The 23,608-nt window shown below is 40.5% G+C and overlaps 3 protein-coding genes across 5 annotated transcripts; 1 reads left to right on the forward strand and 2 right to left on the reverse strand.

The window, feature by feature from the left end:
- Nucleotides 1-1,845: 1,845 nt before the first annotated feature.
- ripk3 (receptor-interacting serine-threonine kinase 3) lies at nt 1,846-10,989 on the reverse strand. Its single transcript, XM_053859908.1, has 11 exons — nt 10,917-10,989; nt 9,357-9,488; nt 9,139-9,286; nt 8,891-9,046; nt 7,379-7,536; nt 6,402-6,451; nt 5,568-5,729; nt 5,156-5,232; nt 4,186-4,251; nt 2,887-2,952; nt 1,846-2,296 (listed from the first exon to the last, which is right to left on the reverse strand). The coding sequence occupies exons 1-11, from the start codon at nt 10,925-10,927 to the stop codon at nt 2,195-2,197; spliced, it is 1,128 nt and encodes a 375-aa protein (XP_053715883.1). The 5' UTR covers nt 10,928-10,989; the 3' UTR covers nt 1,846-2,194.
- A 727-nt stretch (nt 10,990-11,716) lies between these two features.
- khnyn (KH and NYN domain containing) lies at nt 11,717-20,178 on the forward strand. Of its 2 annotated transcripts, none has more exons than XM_053861186.1 (9): nt 11,717-11,816; nt 12,142-12,392; nt 13,046-13,180; nt 14,205-15,679; nt 16,366-16,496; nt 16,730-16,826; nt 18,049-18,156; nt 18,378-18,479; nt 19,185-20,178. In XM_053861186.1, exons 2-9 carry the CDS (start codon nt 12,159-12,161, stop codon nt 19,492-19,494), a joined length of 2,592 nt encoding a protein of 863 aa, XP_053717161.1. In that variant the 5' UTR covers nt 11,717-11,816; nt 12,142-12,158; the 3' UTR covers nt 19,495-20,178. The 2 variants fall into 2 exon arrangements, with proteins under 2 accessions (XP_053717161.1, XP_053717162.1); XM_053861187.1 differs by having other exon boundaries at nt 19,169-19,471.
- A 359-nt stretch (nt 20,179-20,537) lies between these two features.
- Nucleotides 20,538-23,368, reverse strand: c3h4orf48 (chromosome 3 C4orf48 homolog). 2 transcript variants are annotated; one of them, XM_053860221.1, is made up of 4 exons: nt 23,272-23,368; nt 22,954-23,078; nt 22,127-22,215; nt 20,538-21,594 (listed from the first exon to the last, which is right to left on the reverse strand). In XM_053860221.1, exons 2-4 carry the CDS (start codon nt 23,063-23,065, stop codon nt 21,523-21,525), a joined length of 273 nt encoding a protein of 90 aa, XP_053716196.1. In that variant the 5' UTR covers nt 23,066-23,078; nt 23,272-23,368; the 3' UTR covers nt 20,538-21,522. The 2 variants fall into 2 exon arrangements, with proteins under 2 accessions (XP_053716196.1, XP_053716197.1); XM_053860222.1 differs by having other exon boundaries at nt 23,287-23,333.
- Nucleotides 23,369-23,608: the final 240 nt, after the last annotated feature.

The following is a 23,608-nucleotide window of genomic DNA, read 5'->3' on the forward strand; positions in this document are numbered from 1 at the left end:
GTATGTTGAAAAGAGTAAAAAGTCCACCCACAGCTTCTGAACCGTAGCCACTCGTCCTCTTTTCGCTCCACCCTGCACATCAAACCCCAAGAAACAGTACCGGCGGGTGCAGCGTCGTCGAGGCAGCAGACCAGCATAGAAGTTTGGGTCACATGACAGAGAAAAACAGTTGGGAAGTCGTGGTCAAGCGCATTTCCTGCTCAGCAAAAACATACAGGTTTAATACTCGTGACAAGTTTTTACTTTCAAACACCAAATATAGTCACTTGTTTCTGGATTCAAGTAAAAAAAAAAAAAAAGACTCAGTTGCTATTCTTTAAGTTGCACTTTAGTCCAAAAAAGAAAACCAGTAGTTTTATTAGTAAATGTAATTTTTATTTATCATTATAAGACTGGAAATGAGATTATTCAATCAGATTTTCATTATGGCAAAGTTAGATTTCATAATACACATGCAACAAGTTATATATAATATACTCACTCAGGAAAAGTTCAATAATATAACGGTTATCTTATCTAACATATTTTAAACATGGCCAAGATAAGGGAACCTTTAGTTTGTTTGACAATGTATCTGAATAAAATACATTCTGTACAGAGGTGTCACATGACTATATACTAAACTAAACTTGTATTGTGTATTTTTCATTATTTATAATCGATCGCTCAATGAAGTACTTCCCTCAAGATACACGCGCACAGCTGCTGCTTACATCCATCCATTCTTTCATTCTAGTTGTGGGAATCATGATATTTTACTTATGAGTATATTCATCAAGTTATCTGCTATCGAATAAACTGTTTTATAATGTTTTGTCTAATGAAAGATTGAATACAACAGACGCAGTGATATTGGGTAAGGTAACCTCAGTTTGGTCCAGCATGAGAGGTGTGTTTGTGTATGATAAGGATAGTGTGGGAAAGATGCGTGGATGGAACAGTGAGCTATGAAAGGCAGGAGCCACCTGGTACCAGGAACAAGGAGAAACCCAGGAGACATCCAACCCAAAGCCGGTCCAAACAGCCTGAGTTGAGCCTGAGTTTGTGGGGAAAAAACATCTACCTTCCCCCAAGTGAAGGAATGTGGAAGATAAGGAACCTTGTGGACAGCGGAGGATGAATTATGGAGGCAGGCAGAGCCAGGCTGAGATGGGACGAGTCAGTCAAGAAGCAAGCCAAGCAGAGGACAGGACCGGATCACCTGCTCACAGCTTCCTCCCAAAAAAGGCCAGAAAATGGGCAACAACAACAGGATTCCTCAACATTGCTCCAAACCAAGGGTTGTCGACACAGGCCCAGGAATTTGGCACCATGGCAACCGGGACCCCGAGAAACCAGGATCAATCAGCAGAGACTACACCCCAAGACAAACTTTAAAGTGTAATAAAAGGGTCAGGGCCAGAGATAGTATTTGTCACTCTACACTACTTGAGCTAAGGCTAAGTCAGGCGTAGTTGTGGACCCGGAGCTCTGTAATTAGACTCCTCTGTCAGGGAATAAATTCTTTTTGATTTTAAGTTGTGGGTTTTTGGTAGTCATTCTCACGAGTAAACGAACACACGGAAGATAGATTCAAGGTGTAATATTCCTACATAGTCTGCGACAAATAGTGAACCGTGATTGTCTGGTGAGGCCAAATGTAAGTGGGTTGACTGATCTCTGAATACTGAGCCATCTCATCCTCGATTACTGGTCTCTTTAGATGTAGTATCCCGCGATGCAGCCGCCCTCGCGTGACTGATCTGACCCTGATAAATTGAGTATCCTGGGTAATACAAGAACTGAAGGTGATTAGTGAGAGAGACGAATAGAGAAAAGTCCAAGGTGTTTTTTTTATTATTATCTTTATTATTTCACATGAATCACAGTGTTTTTCAAGGCACTTCTCATCTACATTAAATAAAAAATCTGATCATTTCCTTTTCAGTATTATCCATCAGAAGTTGCTTCAGTAAGTCAGTCTCCATGTCCTCAAACTATTTCATGCAAGTGCCCCTCTTACATTTCTTATCTCTTCTCTTCATGACTCCCTTTGTAGCATCCATATAATATTTAAGGTATATGAAATTTCATAATTTAACAATGACAAAAGAAAGAAGGGTTTGACAACAAATTCTTTCAGTCAAAAGTAAACAAATTTTTGCTGGATTTCCTCATTTATGAAACGTGGAGGAGGTTTTGGTGCTGATGGCAGTCAATGATTGTTAAAATCCATCTTGTTGTAGTCCCCTATCTGTAATCCAACCACATGTTCGAGCCTGTATGTGGCCACAGGCTCAGAAAGAGACCTGTGCCACTGGGGATGGATAAAACTTGGATTAGTCAGATGGCTTACATGTAGAGGCGAAGAGTCAAACTGAAACAGGATGAACCTTTTTTTTTAATTGTCCAAAATTGACCAAGTTAAATCTCAACCAAGAACTCATCCTGTCACTTGTGTGACTGTTGCCATGCATTGTGGAACTTAGCGAATATGTGATGGAAGTGCAGGCATCACAAAATTAGGTCATGGATCATTTAGAAATTCAGTAGGTAGTTCTCCCTTGTCGCGCCGGGTGCTGGTTTTGTTTTAAAGAAATCATCACAATGTGATCACTTTAACTGTTTAAGGCAGGATCCTTAGCAGTTAGTCAAAGGTGACACACACCTGACGATGAAGCCTGTGACAGGTATTTGTCTATTAGACCATTAGTGGTCCAGCTTCTTTTAGACAGTAGCTACTCATTCACTCCTCTGTAAGTTTGAGTAAGTCACGTGCATGGTCAAGGGATCCTGAATTCTAGCTCCAGGAATCCCAAAACAATGATGATCATGTGTCTACTGCAAAGTGCTGTCGAAATGTGTGTCGTTTTGTGCCTTGGTGAGTTGTGTTTTATCTCCACTTACCTGCTGCTTGTTTGAGTTAGATTCTGGTTGTTCCTCTGGATTTGTGCTCCTCTTGTCCTTCATGTCCTGCAACACACAAAGAGATGATCCAGATTAGGCCATGTCACCAGCCATGTTTTGGCTGTTGCACCGTAGTGTCAGTATCAAGTTAACTCCTGACTCATGTAAATACATATGAGTCAGCAGACTCATATGTATTTACAGTATAAAGGGCTATTGTTTTATTTTGTTAGTTTGAAAGCTGAGACACTCAGTTTTAATACCCTGCCCATCCACTTGGTGGCCGTAGTGTGCCTCCTTTCAAGTGAATTAAGGCACAAACAAGCTGAAGAAGAGAGCCACAACATTGCGATGGATACCAACTATGGAGAAGTTCTTGAAAAGACAAAAATGATAGTGATGCTGGCACCCGCCCCAACAGTATAAATTTTAATCAGTGCGCCTCATGAAGCAGGTTTTAAAATGACAAATTAAAAATTTACTGCAATACTTTCATTTGCATTTATTTGGGGGAGAAACTACAGAGCTCCAACCTGACATGGTAAAAATAAAAATCAAAGCATGCCACAATTTAATAAACTGTTCCCACGAAATATGTAAAATGTGCATTATTTCGTGACCACACTTCAGTCACTGGAGGTCAAAGTTCCCAACACAAAATTCTGTATTTACATCAAACATTTATTTATATATTTATTTTATATATTTAGATGTCGTACTTATTTTATTCATTACTACATACTTTTTAATTTTTCCAATTTTCTCAACAGTTTGGGTCAAGTGTATTTTTTCCCCCTTTAATAAATTTGATGAATATGACTTGTGCCTGGTTCTGCAGCTAGTTGGAGTCTTTGATGACAAATGAATATCCATAGCATTTATACAACTAGGATTGTTCTCCCTTGTCACACTGGCTACAGTTTTTGTTTACAGTGTAATCTCATGTCCTGTTTGTCAATGACTGTTTCTGAGATTTGGTGAAAAATGTGATCACTTTTAAGTCTTTAACTGTTTAAGGCAGGATCCTTATCAGTCACCCAAAGATGACACACACAAGACTGTGACAGCTGTTAGTCAATTACAATGGGTCAATACCACTCACTGCTTTTAGACATCAAATACTGTAGCTATAAGCAAGATTTCAGGAATTCTTTAAATGCACTGATTCATTCATTTGTGAGATGATTGAATGAGTCACGTGTATGGCAAAGGGATCCTGGATTCTGAATGATGATAATGTGTAAAGTACTGTGAAATGTAGCTTTGTGCCTTGGTAAGCTGTGTTTTATCTCCACTTACATGTCTGTTGTTTGAGTTAGATCCTGGTTGTTCCTCTGGATTTTTGCTCTCCCTGTCCTTGATGTCCTGCAACACATGAAGAGATGATCCAGATCAATTTGTAGATTTGTTTGAAATGTTGTCAATGTGTTTTGCTATTTGTAAATTTGTTCCAAGAGTTTGTCAATTTGTTTCAGACGTTTGTCAATGTGTTTTGCACTTCTCAGCCACCCTTCATTAGAGGGCAATAATGTCTCAGTCAACAGCCTGTTTTGTTCATTATTGCACGTTGTTCTAAAGGACATTCCTACTTGGTGGGATCCTCACTGACCTTGGCAATGAAGCTCATTCTGTTTTTGCTTTTGCACCGTGATGTCTCCTGGAGTGTGATATTTAAATACATGTACAATGAATAAAATGTGAGAATTCAACACTATAATAGAAAAAAAATTGTTGAGACGGGCAGAGAAAACAAGAATGGGGCAGCTTCCTTCCCAGTGTCACTCACTCGGGGTGACTACATCAATACAATAACACATCATAGAGGTGGATATGATCATGGTGTTTTTTTGTGTGTTCACAGAAAAATCCTGAAAGAAAAATCATAATAACTCAAGTCAGTCCCACATCCAGCCAGACAAATGAAGAGACGGCCTGGGTCAAGACTGATCATTCTAAGACTCCTTATATGTACACTGTCCTGGTCATGTCTCGGTCTCGACCTCCAAATACTCTCCAGGTGGTGTGATCTTGTCTGCAGCACTATTGTCAGGATTGTGATCTTGTTTTTCCAAAATACTTTTTGGAAAGATACCCGAAACCAAGCTGAGGTCAACAAGGTCATAAGATTAATATTAATGTTTTTGGGGTTTTTTTTGTTTTTTTTTAATACTCCTTTCGTTGCAAGCTTCAAAAGTAGTCACCAGGTGATGGAGTGGGTGCCACTAGAGCGAATATGAATGAGACTGGAGGCTAAAACCTTGGCTCCTACCAGCTTTTCCAGAAGACTTGTGATTGCATCCTGGTTATAGTTTTCCTCGTATAATTCCTGAGTCCTTTCTGCACAATCTGAAACAGAAAATGATCAATAATTTAAAATGAATTTGTTTAAATTTAAAAGAAGACACATATACACACACATATTATTATTATAGAACAATATATTATATATACAACATATCAAACTCATGCATCTCATCTGAGAAGCCACTCTTGCCACACCTGGTTTGGTAATGTCCAAGTACAGTTTAACACTCCTGTCACCAAATGGTCCCCTGCAGTTGGATCAGTTAAATTCCTTAGTGTATTGCATTAATGGCTATTTCTCCTGATAAACATGTATCTATAAAATATTTACATTTCACCAGACAGGCTTGCAGCATTAGTTTCTAGTGTATTCTTACCACTTGCAGTGGGTCTCTCTGGGATCTCCTGATGCCAGCACATCTGCATTAGCTCTTTCAGCTTGTCCAGTCCTGGGCGTCCATCTTCCAAAGCATCGATGTCATCCAAAGAAGGTCTGTCTCCAGCAGGGATCCGAATCGAAAAAACTGTATCAAGTACATCTAATAGAAAAAGAAAAAAATTACACTTCATTCTTTTGACAATTGAATTTACGTCCACAAAAGGCAACTCTAACTTTCTTCTGGAAATACCAGGACAACTGAGTGATGTGATCTCTTCACTGTGTGCAGTAGGGTTTCCTCCAAGTTGGGTATGTCCAGAACATACCATGGGAAACGCATCTCAAGAGGATTCTCTCTATGCACCGAAGAAGCACTTCCACTTCGAGTGTCTCACAGATGGCTGAACTTCTCACCATCTAGCCAGACTGCGGAAAAACTCTTGTTTGTTGAGACGAGAGTAGGCCCTCCAGCATCACTCAAATTCTTTGGATTGGTTCTTTCTGTACTTCTCATAAAGTATTTTAAATATTCTCGTGTGAAAGTATTAACTCTAATGAAACCAACATCTTCTTGTGAGTCTACATTCACTGCCGTTGTGAACACACATACACACAGTTTGCACTTTCATTGGAGATGTGCTGAGCAAGATTCTATTTCTACGCATGAAATTGATAAAAAAAAAAAAAATTATACACACAATCACATATTTTAAATACCTTTTTGTTTTTCTTCCCTGCACCCCAGAATTGTGTCTAAACGCGACATATTCATTACAACAAATATATGCCGCATTTCAACACAAAATCGGGAATATACCTTCTATTTGCTCACCTGGATATGGCGTTTCGCGGGTGACTAGTGCCCACAAGAGGATACCAAAGCTAGAAGATAGATAGATGCTGTTAACTGCTTGTAGAATGACTCAAGCTCATTGACAACAACAAATTGACAGTGAACCTAGGAAGACAGTGCAGACTTTTACATGTTCATCTTGTTTTATCTAATACTCATATCTCATGCTTCAATATATGTGTGTTCGTCATCTAGTTTTGTGAGAACAGGTATGAGTTTTTAACCTAGAGAGTGAGGACATTTTTGCAAAGTGAGGACATTGTGAAGGTCCTGACTTCTCTAACCCTCATTTTGGGGGTTAGAATTTCTAAATAACCAGCTTATTAGGTATTAGTTTGGTACAGATAAATGGTTGAGTTTAGGTATTTGTTTGAGTCCTTCTCAAATAGTGGGGCGGGCCCCCTTGGGGGAGCGCATGTGAACAGACTTTTTTTACTGTACTGGAATAAAGTGTAATTGTAATTCATCTGTCATGATTTTTTTTTCAGGCAAATTGATGCAGTTTAAGTCTCTTCTGTTACAGACAAAGACAATGTTAATAAAGTTATACTTAATTGTAAGTTGCTCTATATTACCTTCTTTTTTCTTTTCTTGTTAACATTTTCATGTTAACAAGGATACAACATTATGCAGAGATGGACTTAAGTGATTTTTTAGACAAACTCAGAGTTGGGGGGTGTGAAAAGTTGACACCTTCCTGGAGGGGTGCAACAGAAAATAACTGAGAAGCCCTGGTTTATGGTAAGAGGAAAGCATCATGATAATGAGTGTCCTCACTAAGATAGAAAGACAAATGTGTGCGCATGTGTGGAGGAGTGTGTGGGTGTTTAATCATATCTATCCTAGTGAGGTCCAAATTTTTATTCCCTGAGGTTTTCAGCAGGTGGACAGAGATTTGCGTTATGAGCACTCTCCTTGTGCAAAAATAGACTGATGAATTGAGAATCGCTATTTACCTATAGATATCTGTAGCCTCTGAGGGTGTCCAAGGTTTGCGAAATGCTTCAGGGGGCATGTAGTGAATTGTTCCTCCAATCACACAGTCACTAATCTCACCATGTTGCATCAGGTATGACTGGCTGTGGCGCACTCGGGAAAGGCCAAAGTCAGTGAGCTGCGACAATGAAAGAAGAAAAAAGGTAAATGATCACTGTCCTTTTGTGAAACTGGTGTTTCTACGGCTAAGTAAGTCAGTGTGTCTGTCAATTTAAGAGGGTTGAATTGCACTTTGTGTATTTAGTGGTTGAATTTCACTCACTATCCATAAAGGCGTGCGTTGCATACATCAGTTAATTCATGTGTGTCATTTGCCTCAATCATACAAACTAAATACACTGTATTACCAGAAGCATTTGCTCACCCATCCATCAAATGATCAGAATCAGATGTCCTCATCACAGTCAAATCAAGCTCCTAGTTTTGACAAACATTTATGAAAGAATGAGCCGCTTGCAGAAGTTAAGTGAATTCCAGGGTGCAGCTGTCATCGGATGCCACCTGTGCAACAAATCCAGTTGTGAAATTTCCTCACTCCTAAATATTCCACAGTCAACTGTCGGCTTTATTACAAGAAAATGGAAGAGTTTGGGAACAAGAGTAACTCAGCCACAAAGTGGTCGGCTGATGGAGAGTGTCAGTGGATGCGGAGGCGCATAGTGCAAAGAGGTCGCCCACTTTCTGAACACTCAATCGCTATAGAGCGCCAAACTTCATGTGGCCTTCAGATTAGTACAGTACACAGAGAGCTTCATGGAATGAGTTTCCATGGCTGAGCAGCTGTGTCCAAGCCATACATCACCAAGTGAGGTGCAAAGTGGTGCAGTTACAACGGTGTAAAGCAGCTGCCACTGGACTATAGAGTAGTGGAGATGCCTTCTCTGCAGTGATGAATCACACTTTTCCATATAGAAATCTGATGGACCAGTCTGGGTTTGGAGGTTGCCAGGAGAACGGTACATTTCAGACTTTCAGGAGTTGGGCTTGGCCCCTTAGTTCCAGTGAAAGGAACTTTGAATGCTTCCGGATACCAAAACATTTTGGACTATTCCATGCTCCCAACCTTGTGGGAACAGTTTGGAGCACAAGGTCCATAAAGACATGGATGACAGAGTCTGGTATGGATGAACTTGACTGTCCTGACCTGAACCCGATAGAACACCTTTGGGATGAATTGGAGTGGAGACTGAGAGACAGACCTTCTCCACCAACATCAGTGTGTTGACCTCACTAATGGGCTTTTGGAAGAATGCTCAAAAATTCATACATACACACTCCTCAACCTTATGGACAGCTTTCCCAGAAGAGCTGAAGCTGTAATAGCTGCAAAAAGGTGGACTGATATCATATTGAACCCTATGGGTAAGGAATGGGATGGCACTCCAGGCAGGTGAGCAGATACTTTTGTTAATATAGTGTATAGTGTTTTGTTAATATAGTGTATAAAGCAGTGTCTTCTTTCTTTGACTCACCTTTACATTGAGATGTTTGTCTAGCAGCACATTGGCAGGTTTCAGGTCCAGATGGAGGACAGGAGGAGAGAGACTGTGAAGAAACTTTATTCCTTGTGACACCTGGGTGGCCACTTTTACTACCAGAGCCCACGGGGGAGGTTCATCAATAACTTTCTATATGGGAAAGAGAAATGTATAGTAGCTCCACAAGCACTCTACCCAGCCCATTACGCTATAGAGAATGACATAAGATGTAAAATACAAACCAGGAGATTTGCCAATGAGCCTCTTTCCATGTATTCCATGACCAGTTTGAGTTTGTTCGGCTGATCTCCAGGGCAGACTCCCAGAACATCAACAACATACGGGCTTCTACACTTTTGCATGATCTTTATCTCTTTCAGCAAATCTGACCTGGGGAGGTGTGTGTTATGGTTGGTTATTTGTTATGATCTTAATAAGCAAAAATGGCAAAACTACTCACCCACTGTCGTTGTAAAGGTACTTAACAGCCACATCTACAAGTAGCGAGCCTTTGAACACCTCACCAAACCCTCCATTGCCAATAAATGACTGCACACTCAGAGCAGAGGCAGGAAACACGTTGTATTGCTTTCTGTCATATGTGAGACAAAAAAGATATTTATTGCATTGACTTTAAAATTAGATACTGGCTACTGTTACTCCTTGTTTTTTTATTTTGAGACTAAGTTCTATATACAGTATGCTTACACAATTTAGAGGATGTGTTGCTGCTCTGATCAAAGTAAAAGTTCTCCTGGAACTTCTGTACTTGATTCAATCATTCATGTTAGCTGCTAATGTCTACCTTCCATGTGGATTACATGAAACAGTAATGGCTTATATTCATTCATTCATACCTTAGTCACAACACTGGTGGTAAGCTACATTTCTAGCTGCAGCGGCCCTGAGTTAGACCACCACCTTTCCCCTCTGTCCCAACACATTCACACGAGGCCAGGTGGGATGGGTGTCATGTCCAAGAACACTACGACACCAGTAGGATTTGAACGCTGGACAGCCCACTAAACCACAGGAGCCACTGACACACAGGTGCAATGCAAGTAATGTTTTGCGCTCACCCTGCATTATGAGGTAAAAATATACTTGTTAAAGTGATCATCTTGACACATAAGTGGGGAAAAGTGAGTCTATTCTTCACAACTGCAGGGGCCAGCATATTGATCTAAATATCTGTAGTATTGATGCCAAGTTGAGTACTGGTTTCAGATCAATACTAGCGTGATGAGATCAACGCTTTTGTTACGCTTTCTGGTCAACATGTCTGGAAAATGACTCTAATTACCTCAAGAGGTCATGCGAGAACAGCGTTTCCCCAAGTTTGTTTGTACAAACACCTCTCTCTCACTCTCTCTCTTTCTCTCTCTCTCTCTCTGCACGCTTGACCTGTCCCCGTCCATGCTCTACCACAGAGTGGCCAGTCAGAATAATAAGAAGAATAATGAGAATAATAATTGCCAGTGTGGTAACACCACCAACTTACATAACATGTTAAAGCAGCTCACCCTCAAGAGAACTCCGAGCTGCAAATACTGGAAGGGGGAGCAAAGGGAAGCCCCCTGATAGGGAGTCCTACAGTCGGTCTCTGGCAGAGGCTTTTCAGACTACAAATCAGTGAATAAATGCCTTGATCCAGCGGGGCTGCGTTTAATAAATTATTTAAATTTACTTTAAACTCTTGACAACACTGTCGAGGAATGCCGGCAAATCACTGCGGATACTCGAGAGAAGAACATACAGTATATTCTAAAGCTGCATTTAATGACGGCAATGAAACATCTGCACAATTTAATTCACTTTAACAGCTTGACACTATCCAGTGCCTTGGTATAGAAATGTTGTTTCAAAACATTTAGCATTTCATACTCAACAACCGCTCCAACAAGGAAATTCACTTCCGTGGACAGTTTCACTTTCTTTCTCCTCCAGGCAAACACTAAATAAATAAGTTACACCAAACGACTGAAGGCATTTTTCCAAACTTGGAGAGAAAAGGACTCACCCGTGTGCCATTACTGTCTTCACCTCATCGTTCGCTGAGTGATTGTGAAACTCCAGTCACTTCCTCATTCAATATATCACAGAAGTGGGGGTGTTTTCTAAAGACACCTCCCATCATTAGGTTTGTCATACAGGAAATGTTTTTAATTCCTTGAACAAGTTTTGCTGTGCTGTGTGATGGGCCGCTTGAAGCTGTTGTTTGAATAAAGTGGATGTTAATACATTTATTAATACGTTCATATACTTATTCTTTGTCTAATTTTGTGGTGGAAAGAGCTGCCTTGATTGAAATCCACCACTTCCCACTGAACCAAGCTTTATACTAAGCAGTCCAGTCACAAACTACTCTGTGTTTACTGTGATTGGGGGTTATCAATAATAATAATAATAATAATGGGAGATTGTGTGTGTTGCTGTTGCCAGAACAGCTGTTTTAGGGGAAAGGTGATCATTGTGTTGTGGAAACAAATGTTTCATTCCGTTTCAAATCTTTGTCCGGATTTGTATACACAAAGTCTAGATTAAATGACATTATTTTATTTTTTGTAAGCCATATTATGTTTTTTTGTCTTCAAATCTCACGGTAACAAAAATGGAATATTAAGTTGATGACGTCACCGGAATTCCAGCAAACGCTCTCACAAAGTCGAAACATTTTTGTTTTTTTTGCAATACAAAATGTATTCAATTTCATTGTCGATCATTTACAGCGTTAATTATTTGTGTATTACACTCTGATTACTTGAGCGTCGCTATATCTTTCGTTTCTTTTTTTATTTTGAAGGTCCCGCGTAGTTTCGATTTTGGCTCATCACTTCCTTATTGGTAAATTCGACTTCTGTGGAATAAAGGTCGTCTCTTTGTGAACTTTGAAGTTATGCGCAGCGTGGATATGTCTAAGGTAAGTAACTGAACGGTAAACCGACCTTTGGTAAGTCAATAGAGCGAAAACAGAGCGAATTTAAAAGTCGACGCTGCGGGGTTTGTTTCACATATTTGTGACGCTTGAACAAAACAAGTCGATGAAGTTGATGTCGTTTGTTTTGTCTTTTCACGTGTAAAACTATATATATATATATATATATATATATATATATATATATATATATATATATATATATATATATATATATATATATATCACTTTAGGTCACTTAAGTTAAAAAAAATCTAATATACAATATATACAACCAACAATAACATGCTTGTCTTTTCTGTTCTTTCAGCATGAGCGGTGTCTTCCATGAATTTAGAAATGGCCAGTGAGATTGACGGAAGACTTGGAGGAGGCCCAGTGGTGGAGGATGAGTTTACGTGTTCCGGCATGCAACTGGGATCCCTAACCTCCATACATGACTCTGTGGAAAGGATTTTCAAAGTTTGTTTTAAAATCGAAGATGACACCCTTTCTCGTGTCAACAATAAGCAGATATGGCTGAAGCTTCAGGGTTCTGGGGAAAATGTCACAGCTGCCAAAGTAAGACACTGTTTAAATACTGTATGTGACTCTGAGTGCAAAGTGGATGTTCAGAGGGGGGATGAGGGAAGATCACAGTCAAACTAAAAGACGTATATGATATGTTTTATCTAAACAAATAAAGTAGGCAGTTGGATCAAACATTTTCAGACACCCTTACAATTTACACAGTCTCAAATGTTATTTGGGAAATTCTTGGAAATATCTTGTGTTTCAAAAGGCGTGGCTGCATCATACAGACAAATATAAATTATATACTTTTGTTTATTGTTTATAAAACAAACAAAACTAAATTCTTCTATAAGACAAGAATCTGTCCATCAATGATCTGAGGTGTCCAACACACCATGTCTCCGGCAGTCACATGTTCCGAGAATGAGGTTTCACTGAGCTCAAGTCCATGGATGTCTTGTGGCATTGCTTCAAGACTTCCTGAACAATGGGTGGTTGGACATCACAGAAGAGTCATACTGAAGTCACACCCTGCCTGCCTCATCTGGCAGGCTACGTTTCAGTATGTAGGGCGTTTCAGTGTAGATTATCTTCTGTAAATAATTAATTGTAGGGAGGTTATCTAATAATTTCGTCTGACCGCGTTATTTCTGTGCCCTCTGGTTATCTTTGACATTTCTCAAGTTGTTTTTGCTTTGTAGTTATTTGTGAAGGGGGTGGTCAACCAGGAGGAGCAGAAGGAGGTGTCTTACCCCCCGGCCCTGAAATGTGTCTTTTGTGGGGCAAAAGGACTGTTCCTGGACAGCCTGATCAAAAGCACTTCAGCCCACATTCTGGTGAGTGATGAAAACAGTTATGATTGTATTTTTAAATTAAAATGTTTGTTGACATATGGATGCTTCTGTGCTAGCTGTCGCTTACGTTTTGTCGATATGTTTTCTATCATCTTATATGCTGCACATGCTCAATGTTGGAACTTCTGATCAACAATTGAGTTACAGTTTGTTCAGTTGTTGTGTTTTTTCTTGCTGAGCCTGAAAAAGAAGCTGTTGTTGGTCCAACTGTGCAGTGCCCCACACTGATGCGTCCAGATGGGTAGTAGTCTGCTTATGGGGTGGTGAAGTTAGAAAATAATCAGGGCCCGTATCCTTAAAGTTTCTGAAAGTCCTCTCAGAGAGCTCCTAACACAACCTAAAAAAAATCCTCGCAAGGAGTTTTAGTTTAGGTGCAATTCCAGAACCGTCTGAGAGAACTAAGGAGGTCAGGAATGGTCAGAAAGTCGGATCTTGGTGAGTCGTCATTTCAAAATGCGGCCCCTAACAGCTTGGTTAAAATACGAAACTCTGATAAATCTCATAAAATGACTCAACTTCCATCTATGTGTATGATTGCTGACTGGACTGTAAGAAGCTGTGTTGCTTGAACAGCAATGGAGAAAAACAGAACAAGGAAACCCAACCGGTCAGATTCCTAAAAGTACTGTCATCCTGTGTTTTGAGAATATCGCTCCTGCCTCTTCCGTCCGTCATTTTATCCTGTCTTGAGGGAACTCCCTAGTCTGCTTCTCTGCCCTCTTCAGAGCTCTTAAAAGAGCTATGATCCTTAAACAATGGCATTTATCTTAACTGGGATCTAAGAACCTTCTTAGAGTCTGGAGCAACTGTGTGCACTAAGAATCTTTAGGAATACGGCCCTCTGCATTTACTATTAAGGGTTGCCAAAGACATTCAGCCTATTTTGTAGTTACTGTGGAGAACTGTACATAACAAGTGTAGTGACATGTCAATGGAATAAGCACCCAAGTCAGTCTAAGAGTGATGATTAATACGTGAATTCTTTCTCTTTCATTTCCTCACAAAGATTGGATCACCCGGCTACTTGCATGTATCCGGTCTTGCAGAACCAGTGGTGCGAGCCTACTCTTTGATTACAGACATGATTGAAAGGTACAACAGCTCACGATCCAAACACACTGAGAAAGACTCCACAGGCCTGATGGAGACTCTCGAGTCCCGTCGGGCCTTCAAAGCTCTGGTGGAAAAATGGGAAGACAGGCACACGCTAGATCTCCTTGTACTGCCAGGATCGGTTAAAGAAGTCCTTCTCGATTTGGTGCATGAGTCCGGACACTTGAAGCTGACCGATGAACCTGTCAGGGCTGGTGTACATGAAGGCAATGGCCTTCTGTCATATCCATCTTCGAGCACAAATGACTGGAGTCCTGCAGAGATGGAAACAACAAACAATTCACATCCTGCTTCTCTTATGAGAAGCAAAGGTGCGGGCGCAGATCAACAAAAGTCTCATTTGAGAGTGTGGGGAGACAGTTACCTCTCTGAGGAGGAAGGTTCAATGGAGAGTGAGGAGAGTTTAGGAAACCAAGAAACACAGCAGTCAACAGGAAACCATGAGTTCTTTCTAAAGTTCTTCACTGCCATGGGATACACAGAGGATGCAGTCAAGCGAGTGCTGTCCCAAGCAGGACCTAAAGAAGCCTCCCAGATGCTGGACCTGGTCCAACATGAGCAGGACATTATTAACCTGGCTGGTCACCAAAATCAGCCCTGTGAAACTGAGCACAAAGAAGAAGAAAACACCCTTGTGAAGATGGAAGGTGTCCTCCCGCCAGGACCTGGTAACCACTCGGACCCAGAACGGAGTGTGGATCACGAAGGTGACTTTGTTTTAGGAGTGATGAAGAAAGCTGCACTGAGCTGCGGGTATAAAGAGCAGAAGGTTTCAAACGTCTACAGCAGGGTTCCTGTTGAGTCTTCCCATCAGCTGCTGCTGGAACTGCAGAAGGAAGGCAATGCAGAGCAGGACGTCTCCAGTGAGACAGAGGGAAACAAAGTCTTTCAAGCAACAGGCAAACCTAAAGACCATCTCAAACCAGTGGATCATCCATACATCAAAGACACTGACATGGAAGTCCCAAATCTAATCGCCTCTGAGTCGATCCATAAAGTCAAGACGCAGCATCTGTCAACAGCACTTTCCAAAACCCAAGAACCAGTGGTAACTCATCCAACATCGTTCAGTTTACAACACTTAAATCTTCAGTCCAGTAAATCCCTCAGTCGCTTTCATCAGCTGGGTTCAGGTCTAGTTGGAAATCCACAGCCTGAATTCAGACTTCATGAATCACCCCTCCACGCTGGGAACTGCATATATCCGAACCGAAGAAGAGAGCGTGGTTCCAAGTCTTCCGTGGAAGTGACGGGAGAGCAGCGCTTCCTAGAGGGTCTGCAGACACCGTTTAACCTCTGTTTGATGGACAAGCCTGGTAACCCAAGTTTGAGGATGATCGTAATTGACGGCAGCAACGTAGCCATGAGGTATGTGTGGACCTCCATATTTACACATTCATGATTTGACCAATTGTTAAAGCAAAGATGAATTTGGTAGCTTGGAGTATAAGTCAACTTAACATCCATAGCATCTATAGCATGTTTTTGCTTACAAGTCAAAAGTCAGGCCTGGGGCTTAACTGTGGCCCTTGATCAAATCCCATTCACAACCTCACTCTGAGAGAAAAAAAGCATTAATTGTTGTATTTTCTGCAATATTGAAACACAAAACAAGCTTGTAAGGTTTGACGATAAAAACTGTGGCTCCACTTTCAATGTTAAACTGTGTGTTTTGAACAGTGACTTGCCACAACTTTGAAATTACAAACATTAACACAGTTAACACAAGTTTTATTGATGTGAAGCTTTACTGTTACATCAGATTTGATGACTGAAAAAAGGCACAATAGGGCCCCTTTGAGCTTGATAGCAAAGTGTGAAATAAAGAGTATTATCAGTATTATAAGCTCTGCCGACCTTGAGCTATGAGAGTCTGTGTGTGATGCGGCTCTTCTCTTCAGTCATGCTCCTGATCTGTTGCTCATACAGTAGAATATTCCAACTGTTGTGTTTATCCACCATTGAATTAAAAGATGAGCATCAAATTTAGCCTTTCCACACTCTTCCACCTTTTCTGGAACTGACATCAATTCTGTCCTGATTTTGATTCTCAGTCACGGATTGGGGCATTTTTTCTCTTGTCGAGGAATTGCTTTAGCCGTTCAGCATTTCTGGGACAGAGGTCATCGTGAAATCAGTGCACTGCTTCCACAGTGGAGGCTGAAGAGCGACTCCCGTATAAAGGGTAAGGCACTCTATGTGTAAGACCTCTCACACTGTAAATACTAGAGACGGATTTATTTTAGCATTTCAGTATAAACCGGTATATATAGCTTTTCCTCTTTTCCATGTATTTTTTTGCAAACATGGAATTTGTACACTGTGTCCTCCCTCAACAGAGCCGGTACACACTTAATTTACAAGTGAAGAAGTCATGAGTTGCTCATTGTTACCGTTTGTGGTGTTGCACACTTACAGAGCAGCACTACTTGTTGGAGCTTCAGAAGTTGGGGTTGGTGTCCTTCACCCCCTCGAGGGAAGTCCATGGCAGGAGAATCAACTCATATGATGACAGGTACATTTCTGTAACAGTTGTATCGTAGATGATTTTAAGAAGTGAGCGGATCTCAAACAAGTAGGCCAATTCACAAAGTAGATAAAAATGTCAAAATTCTGGAAAATACTTGTGACAAAATAAAACTGACTGTGTTATTCAGTCAGCAGGGAGAAAGCTGGCAGATGGAGTTCCCTTTATGCCAATCTGGACTTCCAATAATATATATCATTATTATTTTTAGTAGTAGTAATAGTGGTCTGTAGTAGTTTTGAACTGCAAAGTACTCGTTCTCATGCAACAGATCAAGATATTTATGAAATGTATAATTGATTATACTTCCGACAATGACTGCCCTACTGTGTGACCCAAACAACTGCAGCCTGAGGCCACGTTGCTTTCCAGTTGAAAAGTTTCCGCGTGTGTGATATTTCTGCTCCGGCTGGACTTTTTATCACTGCAGCAAAGGCATCCAGTTTTATTTTTTTTACAATTACATTTTTAAAAAATTTTGTTACACTTTAAAGTGTATTTACGTCGTCATACCGCGCTCTGTGACAGTGACCCTCAGGTTGTGCCATTAACTGTGAGGCACGGTTGCCGCATATTTGCCTCATACACAGTTGGCACATCTGTTGTTCTGACATCAACTTTTGGGGACTTCTAATTCATCTCTCACAGAGCCATTCTCCCGCTCCTCCCTCAGTGGGTTTAGGGGGGGATGCTTGAGAGCTGGAAGAGAGGAAGATATCACACCGCCCTGCGATCTCACTATCGCTCATGCGCACATCGCTGTGACAATGTTTTAAGCTATGATGGTGCAGCCCTACTAGAAATAAAGATAAATAAAAGAGGTAAAATAACGTAAGAACTGACGTAAGAAATGGACAATGGAATGATAGGCAGTTCAGCGTGTAGCAGTGCTACTGTAATGGAGGCTTCAGCGTGTAGATAGATAGCTGATGTTACAAGCCACTTGTTGGGGTCAGCAGATGGGGGAATGTAGACAGACCAATCGCCTGTGGAACACATTAGCACATGTCCTTGCGCATACGGACAACAGGCTTGTCTCAGATCACTGGTCTGTACTGAGCGATCTGATGAGCATTAATAAATAAATTTAGATTTACATTGACTTGTTTAGCTGAACTGGCACAATTGAGGCTGTAGTTTCAAAGAAGTGAGATTTTTGTTAAACTTTTAGTGCCTTGAATCGGTTAACCACTTCTCCCCGTCTCTCCAGACTGATGCTCCAACTGGCCGAGAAGAAGAATGGAGTCATCGTGACCAACGACAACCTGAGAGACCTTCTGGATGACTCTCCTGTGTGGAGAGATATCATAAAAAAGAGGTGACTACGATGCGATGGACCTGAATTCATGTTGCCTATCACCAAACTAGTCTCACTCAAGAGGGTTCAGTCATTGATGGTTGGTGCGTCACTGAGGCTATTCCTCATGAATAATGACAACACTTACACAGTGGATGATAATATCCGTCATAATATCAGAGTCATTGTGGACGGAAATGTTCTGGATAAAAGTCCAATGTACTTGTGCGTGCTCTCTGCAGGCTTCTGCAGTACACATTTGTGGGCGACCTCTTCATGGTGCCAGATGACCCACTGGGTAGAAACGGTCCTCACCTGAATGAATTCCTCCTCTCAGATCTCAGGTGAGTCAACAATGCTGATATTTTCTAGCATGTGGTATGAGCCTTACTTTCTTATTTTACAGATATATTTTTTTTTCACCGAAGGTGATGAATCAAGGCTACAAAATTATAGTGAAGGAGTTGTCATGGTCATGGTTGGATAGCGAGATAATAGAGGTGTCATAGATATCACTTTTGTTGTCACTAATTTCTACATAGTGCTTTTTTTCATTAAAATTTGACGAAACGCTTGATATACGCTAGTATTTTTCAAGTCAAGAAAGAGAGAGATAGAATGTTGAGTGCCTCAAGGACCTAAAGACACTAATGGAGAACACTGAAACAGAACACTGAACAGAAATAAAGAATATTAGAAATATAAATAGGCTATCCTTAAATGTAGAAAAACCTAAATACTGGTCTTTTCAAATCTATATTTGGTAATATAAAACTACTGCTTCTGCTACAGAAAAGGCTAGTGGAACAAAACACTGTTTAGAGCAGATTACAGAGCACATACCAATGAACTGTTTACTAAAGGAAGAATTCTCCAGTTTTAAACTAACTCCTGATGAAGAAGAGCAGAGAAGAAGAGTGAACTTCTACCGACCATATGCTAGAACCACACTAAGACAAATGCACGCTGCAATAGGGACAATTTACAATGTATGAGAGAAGCTTGTAATGTTTTTTTTTTATTATTTCTGAAGTGTCTCCATTCTCCAGGCCTGCCAACGTAAGAAACCACCCTTCTCCTGGTGTGGCTGGAGTCCTCCCTCCATCCCAGCCTTTTCGCTTCCAAACAGAGCTCGTGAACTATCCTACTGGAGCACATTTGGGGCCTTCGAATGCATCAGTTGGAAGTAGTCTGGACAAGTCCAGGCAGAGAACTGTGTCAGAAACTTCCAACCTGAAGACGCAGCTGTGTCAGGTGTTTCCTGGCCAGGACAGCATGGTGACGCTGGTGTTGCAGAGCCATCCAGCAGAGAGGGACATCAATGTCCTGTCTGAACTTCTTCTGCAGAAACAGGAATAGAGATGCACCCTGGAACAGTTTTACTTTCAAACTTGACTTTTTGTTTTAGTGGTTGCCTTTAGGTTGACTTTGCATGATTGTCCTGTTATCTTAAATCGTCGCCGGCTAAAGCTTATACTTGCTTTAATATGTCTATGTTTATTGATTCCTATGTTAATAAGCAACATAAAAAAAAGTTTTGTTGTAATGAAGAAAACAGCAGACTTTATTTGAGGTCTGTTCTGCCCTTATAGTGGACCAGTTTTGTAGTTGCACTTCAAATTGAGTGACCTGTGGTCTGTCTTTCGTTCTATATCAGTTTGCTGCACTCTGAGGAAATACCAGCTGTGGTTGTAGAAGTGAATCGTAAGATTGTTTAACTTGATTTATTTTGCAACTCAGAAAAAAAACACACAGGGACTCTGGTTTCCTCCCAGCCCACGACGACGCAGTGGGGAATTAAGCACATGAATGTATGAAGCAATGCAGCGACAGTTCATCAAAAGATGGTGATGCTTTTAATTGTCAGGTAGACTTATTGTCTCACCTTTATCTGATGAAGTGGTTCAAACTTTTTTTTTTGTGCACAAATATTACTTGACCCACAAGTTGAGTCACTGTTTAAGAGTTTATGTAATCTAAATTGGCTTCAACCTTTTAAATGATGTGTGGAATTGTTGTTTTGATATAAACTGTTTTGTCATATCATGTTATTGAATTTGTTTATTTCTGTTTGTTAAGAGGTTGGTGTATGTGTGTTGATCATCTGTGATGATCAAGATAACCTTAGGTGAGATCCAGTCATGACCGAGACCTAACTTAATATGGTAAAACACAGATGCAATAGTCTGTCATATTCATAATTATAGTAAGTAAGTAAGACCTAGTATATTCATAACCATTTTACCACACAGCATGTATCTGTGGTGGCTCATCATTTATTAAAGAAAATGGATTTGGGGAGTAATGTTTCTGCAAGATCAAGTAAAGAGAAGCAGGAGCAGTACTTCAAAAAGTGAAATAAATGAGTAGAACAGTGAAAACAATCACCACCAAAAGAGAAACAAACAACACGAAAGTGTTTATTAAGACTCTGTTAAACAACTACAACAATGTGGCAATACAGTATTGAAATGATATAACAATGAAATCTCACTTCCCCCCCGAGCGGCTCCCGACATACTATATTGCATTTTGACTCTACTCTTGCATACACTTGATAAACAGTGACACAAATAAAACAGCTCTGTCATTTACATAGAAGAATCTTTACATACAGTCTAAAGTGTGAACAATCGGTTGACAAAAAAGTGCTGTAATTCATGCTACAGTGCTGCGCAAAATCAAAAAGGTTTTCTGACTGAAGTGTTTGATGCTGCTCGGAGTTTAAAAAAAAAAGCAAATTATATTTTTGTGTCGGGAACACGAGCAACATTTTACTTTAAAATATGTGGCCCTATGTAAAGGTGGAGTGAACCATATATAACTACTCTTAGATAGGCCACACGCTGAAGTACATGCATTTAAAAGGTAAAATAAATCCCTAAATATAGAGTAGATGACGTTATCCTCCTCAATTGTGACCTTCTATTTCATGCCTGTTATACGTTTGAATTATAAATTGCCTGCCAAATAGTGAGACAGCACCGACATGACCTGTCTACTTCTCTTAGATTTAACAGTGAACTAAAACGGTGATTAGAAAACTTTGATAGACCACTTGCTTAGGTTTTCCAAATGCTACAGTTTTATATGTTTAACATGAAACTTCTTAACCACAGTCAACATATACATTAATGGATACATTCTACATTGATGGACATAGATTTTTATGAAATGCTGAAACCAAAGTGGTGTTCCATGAAATGAAGGATGAGATTTTGACCCTGTGATGTTAGTACTCACCAGTGTCATCAACAAATCATACATTTCAGAGAAAAAAGACAAAAGAGGAAAATAAAGTGCCCATTGCGATGAACGTGTGTTTGAGCGTGTGAAGAGGTTCCGAGAGTGTGTGTTGAGTGACTGCGAGGTGGCGGGAGGTGATGTTTAGCGCAGTGAGCCGCCGAGCATGCAGTCGCACAGGGCCCGCCGCTCTGCCCTCAGCACCAGCATCTCCGTCTGCAACAGGACAATGACAGTTAGGTGTTAACTCGACTCACCAGTGGAGGTGAACTGAAAGGAACAGATGTAACCGGTACGTCTGGATGGAGGCGTGAGGCATGTTTATTTGAGCTCAAACAAGTCAGGGTTCTCCCCAGGCTGCCTCTATGCAGGGATTTCAGCAAGTCAAGAACCAACTTTCGAAAAACGTGACGCACCTCCATGAGGACATACTTTTACCAGACATTTTCTAAGCACTTGCTTGGTTTTACTTGTGCAGTACCACATCCATATTCAAGCATTTAGTACCATTCATAGCGCTCATCCACCTAATGTGTTCAATAACTGTCTTCCTTCTCTCCATTTGTTATATCGCCTATTCATTATCTGCCTGTCTGTACCTTTTTATTGTGCTGTATTTTGAGGGTTTTTTTGCTTCAAACTGCCAAACTGATTTGACGGAACAGAAATATAAACATGTAATGATGCATATCTGCAATATTTATCCCAACATTAATGCCTTGAGATGTGTGGACAGGCAGATTCTCACCCTTGCATCCAGGTTGAAGGCCGTCTTCTTTAGATCTTGCAGTGCTCGCTGCATGAACTCGAAGGCGTGACAGTCAACACATGGGCGACCTGAAGACAGGAGTTCCACAAAAGAGAGCTTGCTTAAAGACTTTTGAGTAGCACACATTTGGTGAATCCATCGCTGACATATGAGGGTCACATTTCCAGAAGAAAATGTTCCACCTCCTAAGACATTGTAAACTTTAAGGACCAGCATTAACTCACAGTTACATCCCACTATGACACAGTCACAAGCTTCACAACAGATATTCAGGCTAAATTCTATTTAATTGAAAATCAATGAATGAAGGAATATTTATTTCAATCCACATCAAACATACATACAACAGCAATTCTTTCATCATCCACTTGATCTGAGGGATCGAAATGGAGCAGAGAGAACAGTTCTTCATTTATGCCCCCTTTTTTAATGTGTTTTCTGTAAATGTGAAAAATATCAATTAAAATGTCATTGTGATAAGTATACTACATAATATTTGCTCTGAAGAAATTTGCAAAAATGAAACTTGATTATTATTTGATTTCAGAAGATTTACCACAGTTGTAGAAATCAATCATCTTTCATTTTTATGTCACCAAAACAAGTGGAAAATGTTAAATGAACCGTATACAAGTGCATGATCCCTCCCACTCGTCAAATAACAGCAACTTAAAAAGGTTCTGTATGTCCAGTTCACCTGCGTCCAAAGAAACACAATGGACACACACAACGCACAAACCCAAGTAACTGTAACACAAAAAACCGACACCCAACCATGTTCAGCCCGTCGTTGTCAAACCACATACTTTCAGCGGGGATGACGGTCCCTGTATCCGGGTCCGCATCAGCAGCACCGAGGCAGATGAGCTGGACGGCCAGGAGGAGCACGGCCGCCTGCACGAATCCTCCGGATGCCATGACCGCCAAACACCTTTTATTGAATGGGAAATGAAAAACAAATCTCAATATGTTTCCAGAAAGCCCACTGTCAAACAGGCGCCATCGTCAATGGAAAGCAGAGAGCCTTTGTTTGATGACGGCCATTAGGAAAAATAAACGGCACCTTTAAAAAATGTATTTCAGACAGAATTATATTAAGACGATCTGTGTTCACAATAACATACCCTCAATCGACCTACGTAGGATTTATGTCCGCAAGTGCAGCGCAGGATGACCACCTTAGGCTGCTGTTCCAGCTGATGCAAAGCGCATGCGCAAAACTCAAGGTTTTTTTTTTTTCTATCGAGGTCAACAATCAACATTTCTGACTTTCAAAGTAAAAGCATCAAAAAATTAAACTATTACACTGTAAATAATAATAATAATTTGCTTTAAAAACCCTGTGTTTTTACCGGCCTAAAATCGTCATGCTTACAGTTTGAATCCAACCAGGGGAAAAAACAATAAAGTAACCTTCTAACTTGTTTTTTTTTCTCTTTACTCCATGGGCCTCTTGACCCT

Source organism: Synchiropus splendidus, chromosome 3, assembly GCF_027744825.2.
Source record: "Synchiropus splendidus isolate RoL2022-P1 chromosome 3, RoL_Sspl_1.0, whole genome shotgun sequence".
Classification (NCBI taxonomy): Eukaryota; Metazoa; Chordata; class Actinopteri; order Syngnathiformes; family Callionymidae; genus Synchiropus; species Synchiropus splendidus.